Source organism: Plectropomus leopardus, chromosome 11, assembly GCF_026936395.1.
Source record: "Plectropomus leopardus strain MGB_pleo_1.0 chromosome 11, ASM2693639v1, whole genome shotgun sequence".
Taxonomy (NCBI): Eukaryota; Metazoa; Chordata; class Actinopteri; order Perciformes; family Serranidae; genus Plectropomus; species Plectropomus leopardus.
The window spans coordinates 35,757,321-35,771,875 of NC_142186.1; the positions used below are offsets into that span (position 1 = coordinate 35,757,321).

General features: G+C 37.5%; 1 protein-coding gene across 2 annotated transcripts in view; it reads right to left on the minus strand.

The window, feature by feature from the left end:
• Window positions 1-14,361, minus strand: part of LOC121945558 (collagen alpha-6(VI) chain-like) — a 50,530-nt gene extending 36,169 nt beyond the window's left edge. For both annotated transcript variants that reach the window (XM_088084723.1, XM_042489795.2), the window contains exons 1-8: window positions 14,159-14,361; window positions 10,474-10,618; window positions 7,242-7,346; window positions 5,958-6,545; window positions 5,293-5,850; window positions 4,276-4,896; window positions 2,809-3,369; window positions 1,282-1,833 (exon numbers count right to left, since the gene is read on the minus strand). In XM_088084723.1, coding sequence (XP_087940849.1) covers window positions 1,282-1,833; window positions 2,809-3,369; window positions 4,276-4,896; window positions 5,293-5,850; window positions 5,958-6,545; window positions 7,242-7,317 — 2,956 coding nt within the window. In that variant the 5' untranslated portion in view covers window positions 7,318-7,346; window positions 10,474-10,618; window positions 14,159-14,361. The remainder of the gene's footprint in view (window positions 1-1,281; window positions 1,834-2,808; window positions 3,370-4,275; window positions 4,897-5,292; window positions 5,851-5,957; window positions 6,546-7,241; window positions 7,347-10,473; window positions 10,619-14,158) is intronic.
• Between the last annotated feature and the right edge of the window lie 194 nt (window positions 14,362-14,555).

Consider the following 14,555-nt stretch of genomic DNA (forward strand, 5'->3'; position numbering starts at 1 on the left):
CTGCAGCTGACACCAATATGACGGAGCAAAAACACTAAAAGCACTTTTACAACAGTTAGCGCAGGCTTGAGGAACAACATACAAAAGTAATAATCAATAATCCTCGAAGAGCAATGGTCAGTATTTGCCGAGGTTCGGTTTAACACATGGATATCCAAGCAAAGACTTCCTCTACCATGGTTTGATTATTTTGACTAATCTCTGTAAACAAGCTCTTCAAAAAAGAGCAATACCAATCATTCACAATGTTGAATATCTGGATCACACGAACTCTTTATCCTTACAAGCAAAACTATTAAAATTTACAGATATGGTGGAATTTCAAACAGCACAAATAATGTTGAAGGCTATTAAGAAACTACTTCCAGAAAATATTCAATAATTGTTCAGTGTTCGGGAGGATGGTTACAATTTAGGGAGAAGGTTCATTTTAAACGGCATGGTTTTAGGACGACCAGAAAAGGTTCTTGTTTATCAATCTGTGGAGTTCAACTATGTAACAGTTTATGAGTTGGGCTTAAGCAATGTCCAGACATCAACCAGTCTAAAAATCTGAATATAAACATTTTCACGAGGAACAGGGATGAAGAGGGTCTTTGACAATCACAGGGTGTTTCTCTTTTTCTGTAAACAATGTTTAAAAATTGTAGAGATGTAATTTTAGTATGTGGGTGTATGTATACATTTAATTACTTATTGTATAGGTTTAAATGGACAAGGAAGCTAGTTAATTAAAATTCAATGACTTGGGGAAGGATTGGCATTAAATCAGTGGGGTTTTTTTTACTTTGTCTCACTCCTTTTCGAATATGTGAAGCAAGTCATTTTGTATTTAGACTTTTGTTTTGCTTTGTTTCTCATTGTTTGTAATTATTACTTTGCTTTTTGCCAGTCTGTTTTTGTGCAATATTTCTTTATTTACTTTCTTACATGTTCAAAAATAAATTAAAACATCAAATGAAATATCTTCATATGGATGCCGATAATAATGATTAAAAAAAAATGATGCAAAGCTAAATCATTTTCAGACAGATAGCTGATGGGTTCTGACATTACAGATCATCCGATGCATTTTGCCGCCCCACACAGCAACTGTCTACCTGCTGCTCAAATATGATCACAAGTGGAAACCAGAACTCCTCCAATCCCAAAATAATGGCGAGTTACCTACAGACTCTGGATTCATACATCTCTTCATAGAAATACACCTTAACTTTATGGCTCAATACTTTTACAAACTCACACTCTGGTATGTTTTGGGATAGTCTCATAGGCTCTTACCTCTCTTACAGATCTTCAAGGCCACCTTGCTCTCCAAATCCTTCAGGGCATCAAAGTTCGTCCCAGAATACACTCTGTCTGATGAACCGCTGATCTCCTCCAGCTGGGTGGTGTTTGCGTCCACCACACCGATGGCGTGGATAGTCACTCCCTTGGCCCTCAGTGCCTCAGCGGGGCCTTTGACCTTATCTTTGGCCTCGCCGTCTGTGATCACTATCAGCCTCTGACTCAGGCCAGGACGTCCTCCATTGTTTCTATCAAAGTACTGCGACACCTGAGTGAGGGCCTTTCCTGTGAGTGTTCCCTCATCCATCTTCTGCATATCATCGATGGCTTTCGAAATGTCGTCTACACTGTAGTGGTAGTTGAGGGGAAACTCCAGATTGTAGTTGGTGCTGAACTGCATGACACCAACATGCACCTTGTTCTGCCCAACGTTGGTCTTGCTGATAACAGATTTCATGAACTTTTTCATTGTGTCGAATTGTTCATTAGAAATGCTCTCAGAGCTGTCAGTTAAGAAAAAGACGTCGCCCTGTTCGTCTTTGCAAACTGTAGACAAAGAAAAGAGAAAGGTTAACATGTACCTCTTTTGCACCAAATTATTATTATAATTATTATTATTCAAGGTACTTGGAAGCTTGGTGCCATCGAGTAAACCAGGCCACATTTTCACGAGTGTGAACCTTTGTCAGATTAGATTTATGAACGCACCCACTCTTCACTAAAATGAGAGAGCTGTTGTTTGAAGAAATGAAGCGTTCTATTTTTAGATAAAACAATGATTCCATGTGGTGCTCTTCTGCTCCAGCTCCCCAGACTGCGTGTTCAGATTAGTGTTTTCCTTTATTTTGCCTCCAGCCAATACCGTTTGTTTCAGCCCTAAAGTGGTCTATAAGAGATCTTATTTATTATATAATATTGCATTTCTACCAGTATATCTCGCTAAATCCTACACACTGAATAAAGATGGTTATGTTTACCCTTGGTGGTCCAGGGCTTATGGGAAATTATGTTTCCTAAAACTTGCCAAAACCAGAAATATTAAATAAACAATAATAGTAGCATTTTGTATCATCCTTATCAAGACATAAAGTTAACAACACAACATACTGTTGACTCAGGTTATTTTTCAAGGCTGTAGTATTTTGCAGTAATTATAAATGTCACCGCATGCGGCATGCGTATTAAGCGTCTTTCTACCAGTTCAAATTTTTCCACTTGAGTGAGAATGTCGTGTGAGGCTGTGTTGCGATAGTCTGTTAGTTCAGAGTCTCCCGATGTTACTGACACATGGAGCTTCACTCAGCGTCAGGACTGTACAGAGACAGAGCTAACAAGGACCTGAAGTGCTTAGAGATCAGCGAGCAAAGCTAATTAAAGTTGGTCTCTTATTGTGGAAAGTAAACAACAGAGGGTGTGCAATGTGCTGTGACAGTCTAAAAAATACAAAAGAATGTGCGTCTTGGTTCACTCTACGGTCATAAATGTACAATTTAAAGTGCTGTCTAGTTAACTTTTCCTTACCGTCTTCGGAGCAGATGTCTATGACAATGTCACTGTTGATGGATTTCAAGGCATCAAAATCACGGACAAAGATAGCCCTTTTGGGGTCGCCGGCAATCTCTTGCAGCTCTGTTTGGTTTGAGTCTTTCACCCCGATGGCATAGATGATGATACCCTGATCCCTCAACTCTTTTGCGGGCTTCTTGACATCATCAGAGGATTCCCCATCTGTGATGACAATCAGGTACTCTGGGACTCGGTGAACACGAGGGGGCAATCCCCTCTTAAAGCGTTTACCCATGGACGATAGGGCCTTTCCTGTCTCTGTCCCACCTCCATCGTGTCTGACACGCTCAACAGCACTCTTCAAGTCATCGACATGTGTGTACTTTTCCAGATCGAACTGTAGAACTGGATTATCGGCATATTTCACAAGCCCCACGCGGACATGTTGAGGCCCAATATGGAAGGTTTGAAGAACGTTTGTGATAAATTCCTTCATGTCTTGGAAGTCTAGGTTCTCAATGCTTCCCGAATCATCCATCAGGAAGAAGATGTCTGCTTCATCCTTTTGTACACATGCTGCAGAAGAAAAACAGTTACAAGAGTTATTTCTTTTTACATATTCAAAGAAAGGAAAGTTAAAAATGAACAACTGAAATATTTAAGTGAAGGCTACACATAAAAAATAGTCACAAAACAAACAAAAAAAACACAGTTGGAGTGAACAGGCTTAATGCCCAGTGGTGTAATTTAACAAAGTAATCATACTTCGTCACAGTACATAAGTATTTTTGGGGGAGTATCTGTACTTGACGAGTTTTTATTTTCTCTGGCAACTATTACTTTTACTCCTCTACATTTCCTAAATAAAATGTATAATTTTACTCCACTTAATTTCTCCTAAGCATCTTAGTTCTTTACTACAAAATAGGGAGGGAAGGTAAGAAGGGCTACAGACATTTGCACGAAGGGAAAGGGAAAAGAAAAAAAAGGAAAGGGGAGAAAAACTGGATTTTGTTCTTAAAATTCATTAAGCTGTTAAAAAATACCTTGTTTTTCTTCAAATGTAATGTACGCTACACTTTTAAGGTAGTGTGTGTTAAATAAACTAAATATTTTTCAAAATTCTGCCTGCTTGTTTTTTTTTCTAACTGCAGTTACTTGTACTTTTACTTTCAATACTTGAGTTAATTTAATATCATAGATTACCTCTGACACTTAAGTACAGTGAATATCAGACACTTCAAGACTTCTACTCAAGTAATATTCTGGTAGGTAACTTTAACTTCTGCTAAAGTCATTTTCTTGTGTTCTTTCTTGTTTTCTTTTCTATTCACGTACGTAAAGGGAGTACATCACTTTAATTTTCATGTAACAGCATACGAATAGTATCTTTAAAAGTCTATTTTTTGTGTTTATGGAAGTTTTCAATAATCATGTAAGCAAAGTAAAAAAAAACAACAACAAAAAATAGCTGATTCTAACCTCCTTTGCCTTCTGTTACACTGATGATGCCTTCGATCTCTGTCTCGATGATGTTCTCACACAGGACTTTCTGCAGGTTCTGCTTCAGGGACCTCAGCTGGGTGAAACTGTCCACACTAAAAACATGCCTCTCAGAGGGGTAACTCGCCATCTCTGACAGTTGGGTCTTATTGGCTTTTGCGATCCCTACGCAGTAAACAGTGACACCAGACCGACGGAGACTTTTTGACGCTGCGCCAACAGGATCCTGAGATTCACCGTCGGTGATCACCACCGCCACCTGCTTAACCTTCCTTTCTTTCCTACTGCCTCTTTCCGTAATGAACATTTCGTTCTGGGCGAAATTTAGGGCAGCTCCAGTGTTTGTACCACCACCACGGTAAGGCAGGAAATTGATGAACTGGAGGATATCAGCCTTAACTTCGAACGTGTTGAGGTAGGCCTGTGCTTCAGAGCCGTCGCTGTACGTAACAATGCCCACTCTGACTCTTGATTTACCGACATCCAGGCTGCTCACAACTGAGTGCAGGAAAGTGCGAACCAACTGGAAGTTGGATTCTCCAATGCTTCCTGACTCATCAACGATGAACACAACGTCTGCCACGTTAACTCCTATGCAATCTGTGAACAAAGCCGGATAAGTGAACTTGAGCCATTTGCTACTTAACCATTCAAATGCAGTGCAGGCATAAAAAGGTGATGTGCAATAGTAAAGGAAGCTAGGTGTAAATTAAATAAAACAAGAAATGGCATGACAGTGTTTAAAAGGTGATTTAAACATTCTACATTGCAGTTGTTTCAACAGCATTAAATAGTTTCCAAATACAGTCAAAATTATTGTAGTGTAAAAATGCAGAGGGAAATCATAGACCAGTGTCGCTGATATTATATCCTGTTGTTGCTGCCTGTAAATCAGCTCTTTCAGACGTTAACTGAAAAAGGACCAAACACGACAAAACAATAAAAATGACAGGTGAGGTGGTTGTGCCTAAAGGAATGATGGACGATGTTTCTCACCTCTAGTAGTGTTTTCCTTTATCTCGGTCATAATGGTATCCTTCAAAACAAGCACTCTGGGAGAGTTAAATGCGTAGCCAGAACTGACAAATAAGTCCAGTGCATCCATTCCTGCACCTGCATCCATCCCAATAATAGTCACTCCTTCTGATTTGACATTTTGAGCCACACGTGACACGGGATCATCTGAGCTTTTACCACTCACAACAACCAGGAACTGTCGGGAGCCTTGGTGAGCACGGCCCCCTGCCGCTGTGCTAAAGAAGTGAGTGTTGGCGTACTGCAGAGCACTGCCCAGGTATCGTGGTTGGTTGGGTTGTGGACGCAGGCGGAAAGCTCTGACAGCATCCTGAGCTTCCTTTTTAGTTTCATGAGTCTTGAGAAGGAATTCAACCCTCGTATCTTCACCATACTGGGCCAAACCGATTCGGTAGGTGGTTTGATCGACATTGAGTTGATTGATCAATTTGATAAGGTCATTCTTAAACATGGAGAGCTTTCCTGGAGCTATGCCGCTGTCCACCAAGAAGAAAACATCTGCGTACTTGTCCGCCAAAGCTAAAAGAAGACAAATACAGAAACATTAACACATTTAATTCTTCGATGTTAGTGTGAAATCACCAAATGGACACCTATATAATGTTACCTCCAATCCGTTTCCTTACCTTCCCTCTGATACTCCAAAGAGTTACAAACAGTTTGCAGCAGACTGTCCGTCAGCCTCTGCAGAGCCTGGTAGCTGTCGATGGTGTGGAGGAAGCGCTCTGGAGGCCAGTTGGCGATGAGCTCAAGCTCCGTCTTTTTGGCGCTTCCCACCCCGATGCCAAACACAATGACTCCACGCTGCCTCAGGTGCTGTGCAGGTACCTTTACGTCATCCTTTGATTCCCCATCTGTGATTACCACAGCAATCTGAGGCACCCGTTGATCGATTCGGCTTCCTGACTGTTTGATGAAGTACTTTTCCAGGAGGAACTCCATGGCCTTGCCTGTATTTGTGTCTCCTGTTCGGAAGGGAATTTTTTCCACCGCAGCCAGCAGGGATTTTTTATCCATGTGATCCTTCAGCAGGAACTCCTGGTAAGGATTATCACTGTACTGTGCCACGCCTATCCGGACTTTGTTTGTGCCGACGTCGAGGGCCTTGATGATGTTTCGGAGAAAAGAGCGAACCTCCTGAAAGTCAGTGGAGCCAATGCTGGAGGAGCCATCGATTAGGAAGACAATGTCAGCCGTGGTGGCATTTTCACACTCTGGATGAGGGAAAAAGAGGTCAGCAGAGTGTGAGCCAAAATAGGTACTCCAGGGAAATGTTGTAAAGTCTCAGAGTGACAAATCATAATGCTATATCTTTTGATGAACAAATAAAACACCATGCATAGCTCTAATTTCAACAGCACACTGTGGAAGTTACAAAATTCTCTTTTTTGCATTTTCCTCTGTCATTTGTAAATATGATGCTGAAATGGTAAAATCTCAAAGTTATTTTTCTTTAAAACTGAACCTGTCAGTGAACCAAACATGGCGTATTTGACCTCTCATTTTGAAAGCACATATCTAGTTTAAATATATAATCATAATAATAATAACTTTATTTATAAAGCACCTTTAAAAACTGAGTATACAATGTGCTTTGACAAACAAGGCAAAGAAAAAGCAAGAGGATATTCTTGCAGAGACAACAGAACTGTAAGATCCAAACAACAGTATCTAACTAAGGCCAGACAAAAAAGAGAAACAATTACAAAACAAAAATAACAACAACCCATGCCAATGAGAGTAAATTCCGTTCGAAGAATATTAGCAGTAAATGCAGAAACAATAGTATTAATAATAGAATTAAATATGATCAGGGCAGAATAAAAAACAAATTAAAAGATAAAATAAAATACATATACTAAAATAGATGAATTAATATAGAAAAAAATAAAACAGACATATTAAAATACCTGGTATCTGAGCAGCGATGCCAGAAAAATACGCTGCTATGGTGAGGCTGAAGAGGAGACTCGTTCTTCCCTTCATGCTGGGGCGTCTTGAGAGTTTCTCTCCTCCTATAACAAATACAACAGTTAGTTAGTGCAGAACTTTATTTTCTACACGGTGGAAAGTTGACTTTAGATTTATCACTCACATAAATTAAAAGTCAATTGAGCTGAAAGACGTACATGAGAGAGATGGTCAGTGGAAAAAAATGATGTCCCTTCTCCTCTTCACATTGCCTCTAATGGCATTTTTTTTAAGTCAGACTAGGGAAGTCGTTAATGGATGCGAGGAGTCTCTAACGCAGCTGTCAAAAATGTCAATTGCTGTGGACTGTGGCCAAACTGGAAAACTTGATATGAATCAAGACTATATTACTGCATTATCTAGTTCTTGCCTCAAATGTTTTCAGAAACATATTTTAGTGCACGGTTTAGCTGTAAAATGAGTGGGTGGGCGGCGCTTGGTACTGCGCTTAGCTGTAACCAATATGGTAGCCCAGTTGCAAATTTTCTCATGTTACAGCTCAACAGCACAACTAAAATATGTTTCTGGAAACATTTGAAGCGAGATATATCAAAGTTTCACAGGTTATGTGTTGCTATGGAAACAGCTTTACATCTAAGTTTATGTCCTGTCAAATTTGTTAACAGCAAACACTGCAAAAACAGTTTATAACTGATTAAAAAAAAGCATGCTACTGTTGAAAAGTTTGAAATCTCCTGCCACAAAGCCTGAGTGGGTCCACTCAGATGTGTGAGAGGACTCACTGACAAAGAAAGGCGGATTTCCATTAACCCTCAAATTGCGCAAACTAAAATAGCGAATATAAAGTACACAAAATGGAAACACATCAAGTTTTTACTCTCGTATGAGGTGGTATTTCAGGTGATTGAAAAAAGTCATATTTCGCATGACTGCAATGGAAACAATTTTTAGCGTTTTCTAGGTCACATGATACTATGACGATGTGCTTGTCAGTAGAACCTGGCTCCCGCATGATGCAGCAATTGTGTTTTATCCACATTTCAAAAATATTGCCTACCTAAACATGCATAAATAACATAATGACATACACAAATTAATACAACTGATCGCCCTTTGAAACCTGAGCACACTGGTTTGAGGTAAGGCAATAAATGTGGTAAAAAGTAACAAGAAAATTACCATTACCAACTAAAAAAATATGTGGAAAAGGTGCATAAAATTTAAAAGTAAATACATTTGTTTAAAGCCAGAAATTACCCAAAAACAAGCAAAAATAAATAACTATGGGGGAGGAAAGGTGAAAATGCATACTTTTTTAAGCAAAATGTCTTTAAATTGTAATAAAATTGTAAAATAAAAATTGTAATATTTAAATAGTGTTTTCTGGTCTTTTTCTTAATTGTTTTGCAATATGTTGAACATTTCTTGCCCAGTGGCTCATTGCCTTTTCCACCATGTTTTCAAAAGACATCAAACCAGTTAGCTCAGGATTTAAAAGGTTAATAAGCTTGTGAAAGGCGTCACGAAAGAACTGGTGTCTTTTCAGGTTTTAGAGGGTTCAAAATTTTTTTCACACAGGCTCATTTATTTTAATTTTCTAGTACTTTAATTTTGTTCGCACGTTAGACTTCTGTACTGTTTATTTTTTGAATAAAGCATAGGAGCTTAATTTTAAATTTGTTTAGTGTACATGTGTCGTGTTGTGATTGGTCGGTCTATTTATCTGTTAAACTACACTGAAAACAGGAACGTAAGGCTCTATAATTTTAGTAATTAATGTAGGTATGCGTAGTGGAGACAAAACATGGTAAATTAAAGTTATCCCAGCAAGCAGTTTTTGGTTCTAAAAACACAAATGGTTACATGTTTGTGTAACATTCTTTATAAACATCAAAAAATGTTAAATTTTTTTAATGTAGGGGTCGACCAATATTTTTTTTTCAGGATCAATAATGATATAGATTATTTCTAGTCAATGAGACTGATAACCGATTTTTTGGAACCGCATTTACAATAAAAATGAAAATCTTTCTGGCAATATTAAGAATTGCAATATAACAAACTCTAATGCAAAACTTAATTCAAATGCCTCTTTAATCAAAACTGAAACGCTGAACATCATATACAGCGACTTTGCAACTTTTTCTTATAAAGTCGTGAAAATTTCAATAAAAAATGAATAAATAAAAATGGCTTTCTGAGGTTTTACAAAGTAAAGGTTCTTCCATGCTAACATTTTCTTTACATTTCTTCATTAGTTAATTAATTATATCGGCGATCATTAAAATAAATGCTATTACAAATATTCAGCAAAATGAACCAATAATCGGCCCTAATAATCGGCCAAGCCAATAACCTGTCGACCCCTCTTACAATGCAACCAGTGTAATGTTTTAGTAAGTTTGTCAGAGGCAAGTTTTCTTTCAGTTCCCAGAACGTTCTTCTTAACGTTTGTGTAACATTCTCTATAAACATCAAAAAATGTTAAAAATGTTTTTTCATTGATAAAATATCACATAGCATACCATTTTCTTAAAACAACCAAAAACAGCCTGTAATCTCAGTCCTCAGTAACATGTTCTGAAAGTTTCTTCCGTTCTTCCTTTGTTCTCATGTGACATTGTGGGAACATTTTTTTAAAAAACATTTTATGATCTCATCATCACCAAAACATCCTCAGAATGTTGCAGTTCAAACGTTATAATTTAGCCAGCATTTAACCTTGGAAGGACATTGTTTGAAAAGATAAAACATCCTTAAAAAGTTCTTCAAACATTACACAAAAATATTTTCTTTAAAACATTATTGCAACTTGTCGGTAACGTTATTCAATGCTGTGGGAACGTTCCCTGCAAGCTCGGATGCCAACACCTGTGCCCACAGCAGCGCTCGTACTTTATGCTTTATGCATGTCAGTGCCCAGTAAAAAAAAAGTCTGGACACGGCACTGCAAACTGCACAATAACAACAAAATGTGTTAGTACGACCATCAATAGTTTCTGGCTTCCTCTCTTTGACTCTCAGCCCCAAGACGTTAATCCTTAAAAACATCTCAACACCCAAAAACAAGTCTTTCCTGTCTTAAAGTTGCCATAAGCACCTTTGTTCTGCAGATCCAAAGGAAACTCAGCTGAGTCAAATTAATTTTCTAACCCGAACTGACCAAATCAGCATTTCATCACAACATACGAGCAAAAAGGAATCACTTACAGATCTGCTGGGGCATCTGTTCCCTCTGCAACCAATCACACAGTCCCACAGTCGCCCAGCTGCAGGCTTGTTTTTCTGGATGAAGAGGAGGAGGAGGAAGGGTAGGATCCAGCCTTCAGACTCCTCCTCCACCTCCCATCCCATCCTGCAGAGGAGAATTTATTTATTTATATTTTGGTCATTTAAGTTGTTATTTTTAGAATATTTTTGAAAGAGTCAAACATCAAATAAAGGAGAAAATTTAATCTAAACAACAAAACTGTAAAAACAACATCAAAAAAATATTATATATTTATCTATCTATGACGTAAATCTCAACAGATGGGCTTTTATTTCCTATCACACAAACCTGATGCTCAGCAAAGATGGAAATGCATTAAAATTGTTTATTTAAATTCAAATTGCCTTATGTTATTTTATTTTATTTGTTTGGGAATATGGGAAGAAGGTAATGAGCAACAAAAGGAGAAATTACCTGAGTACAAGAAAATTACTTCACAATTTGTTGGAAAAAATAAAACATAAATAAATAAATAAAAATGTGGAGGAAAAAAACAAGAAAGTACAACAACAAAAACCCTACATAGAAACCAATGACCTGAAAAAAATCTTAAAAATTATAAGAATTTGAATATAAAATTATGATCATTATGAATATAGTTCCCCAGACAGTCTTCTACATGTACTTATCTCTTTTTGCATAACTCTTGCGTAGTGTGCTAGTAATACAGTCTTTTTTTGTGCTTGTGGTTTCAGTAAAATTAACTGTGAATTTATTTGTCAAAATGCAAAGCAAAGGACATTTGTGTTCCCATCTGTAACGAGCAGCACCAGAGTTACACCGATTTTTAACATTAACGATTTTAAATGATTTTTAATGTTGGTGACGAATGATTCTAGCTGCAGTGATGAAGCCTGTACGTGCAAAACCAAATTCTGGTTTAGATATTTCCTGTTGGTAATTCTAACCTAAAGTCAGAGTGATTCTGGTGAGGATTTTTTAAAAGGCACCTGGTTTAAGACACACGCACAACAGGCATCTCTGCAGGAGCACGCACAAGAGTCGAGTTCACAGAAAATCACATTTTAAGCAGCAGAAGTGGAAAGAGTAGAGGGAGAAAAACTGAGTAAATCCTGAGAGTATTTCGAGTGAGTTTTTTGGAGTGTTTTTTTTTTTCTTGTTGTTTGAATTATTGATCAGCAAAAATGAGTCAAACGTAGCTGCTGTTGGCAAGTTAGCATCATCTATGAAGAAGTAGAGGACAAACACGTTATGGCACATGGATGTATTAACCGCACTGCTGACGAAGGACAGGAGAGGAGGAGGCCGGGCTATAATGAGCGAGACGAGGTAACTGAGCAGTTTAACGCAAAACTAGATGGTATTTAATTTGAAGAATAATTTACAGTACTTGTGTAAATGTACTTGTACATTCCATCACTTGTTTGAATCTTGTTGTAATTTGAATTCAGATTCAGATTTAGAAAACTTTATTGTCGTGTCTCAACATGCACTGCAAAACTAATTTGGAAAATAAATATACAGCATGTTTCTAAAAAACAAAAAAAAAACCCACAAAAACAGAATAACCTAATTTAGACATAATAAAAATCACAATATACTACTGCGTGCAAAGTAGCTTAGTGTTTATGTAGATGTATGGATCATTTTTAAACCGTTTTATTGGTTTAAAGCACATTTTGTTTTTTGTCTTTAAATATATACATTCCAGTTACACAAAGCCTATTCACATTGTTTAATGGAAAAATGTTTTTTGATTTGTTGGAAGCATTTCAAACATTTGAATTGATGAAGATTTAAGTAACTATTTATTGACTAACTTTTTAAATCCAAACTTTACAACAATTTAAAATTTTTGAGATCCAGTGCAACTAACTTCTCAATTTAACATATTTACCACTTACAAAGTTTGCCATTTAGAATGTATAATTTAGTCTCTATTGACTTCTAAAACTTTTAAAACTGTAAATGTCACTTTGAATCCGTCACTACTACATACTTCACTGGACATTAAACACAAACTTTTGCTGGTGTGATGACACGATTTCCTGTTAAGTGCTGAGATCTCTCATGCATTAGAGCAGATGTTATGCATTAGAGGAGATGTTATGCATTAGATGTTATGCATTAGAGCAGATGTTATGCATTAGGGTAGATATTCTGCATTAGAGGAGATGTTATGCATTAGGGTAGATATTCTGCATTAGAGGAGATGTTATGCATTAGGGTAGATATTCTGCATTAGAGGAGATGTTATGCATTAGATGTTATGCATTAGGGTAGATATTCTGCATTAGAGGAGATGTTATGCATTAGATGTTATGCATTAGGGTAGATGTTATTGCACTGCCATGTGTGTGTGCAGCTAGGTGGTCTTGGATTTTTTTTAAGCCACTCGCCCAATTTTTCAATAACTCCTTTTAGAAAAGAAAATAAACAAGGTACATTCCCACAATGAGTGCAAAAAGGTACCAGCCCCTACATCACATTTCCAACACAAGATGTTCTGTATCAAAGCCCATTTTATGAGGTCAGAGAGGAATGTTCTTAATCTGTGTGTTTCAATCACAGTTTTGAAGAAAATTTTGACTAACAGTCAGGGCAGCAGGCCAGCAGCACCTCCGACAGCTTTAATTTTTCATTTTCCAATAAATTTAATGACACTTTCGTTTAACTTGACTTGATTTGACTTCAGGATTGGGATATCCAACCATGGCTTCAACAGCTTTACACAGTTCACACTGGCTAGAAACTCTGCGTGTGCGTGTGTGTGTGTGTGAGTCTGCATTTGCGTTTGAGGGAGTTATTGTTTGCCTCAGAGGACATTTTGGGGGGATTTCTGTAGAAATGTTTCAGCAGCAGATGGGGAAGGAGAGCTTTAAATTAAAAGGAAATTCTGAAGAAAAGAAGTGAATTTATGTGGAGGTCAGTAGAGACACATTCAAACTGAACATGGAAACTTTGTATATTTTCTGAAGTTGAACCTTTTAAAACTAGAGCAAACTGGCTCGATCTCTTTCAAAACCACTGGAACAAGGCAATAAGCTTTAAAAAGTAAAATAAAATAAAAAAATGAACTTGATAACAATTTTATAGCAAAATTGTAAAAATGTAATCATGATAATTTTTCTTTTTTCCTAGACATTTTCTCCCATTATTTTTCTTTTCCCCCCAAAAATAATTTTCTAAATCTACTAATTTCTTGGGACTTTTTAAAAAATGTTATAATCAAAATGCTCATTGCCTTTTTTTACGTTTTTGAACGATATTGCACCAATTTGCTCAGGGTTCAAAGTTTTGTTACCGTTTTTTTGCAGCTTATGGGACATTTCTTGCCAAGTTGCTAATTATGTAATAATGAACTTTTTCAGGTTTAAGATGTTAAAATGCTGGTGAAAGGCATCTGAATGCAGCACAAGAAAACTGATGTTACTGCAGGTGTTAAAGGGGTTAAGAGCCTTCAAAAAGTGAAAGTAGTGTAAAGATTAAGTAAAACCGCTGAGAGAGTAGAGATCTATGTGGCTGTGCATTGTTCGAAATGGTCTTTGATGTGTTTAATGTGGGTGTGATCGAACTCTGGATCTGAGTCTCACTGGAGAGAAACCATGTGGTTCACATTTACAGGGAATTTCAGGACAGAGTTCCCACAACAGAAGTTCTTACCTCATTAAGAAAACGTCTCGCTTGCTTCTGCCAACATCTGCTGTCAGCGGGCCACAGAGTTGTGCAACTGATTACTCTGATTAAACCAGCAGTCAGAGCTCCAGAAAACTCCCCAAAAAAGCCGAACATGGGCAGCTGGGCCGGGTTCTTTGAGGCTGTCCAGCTTCGGTCGAACACGGAGGTCTGACTTCAGCATTAATGTCCTACACAGGGGATATCAGTCTATATTTGCAGAGGGACACAAGAGACATGTACTGTACATTTGTACAAGGCAGAGTTGGACTCCTCCACCTTTTACAGTCCAAAAACAACATCATATTAACCCTTAACCCCGCTTTATGTTACACAAATGTGCTTTTCAAAATCAAGCTTTAAAAAAATAAATTATACATTTATA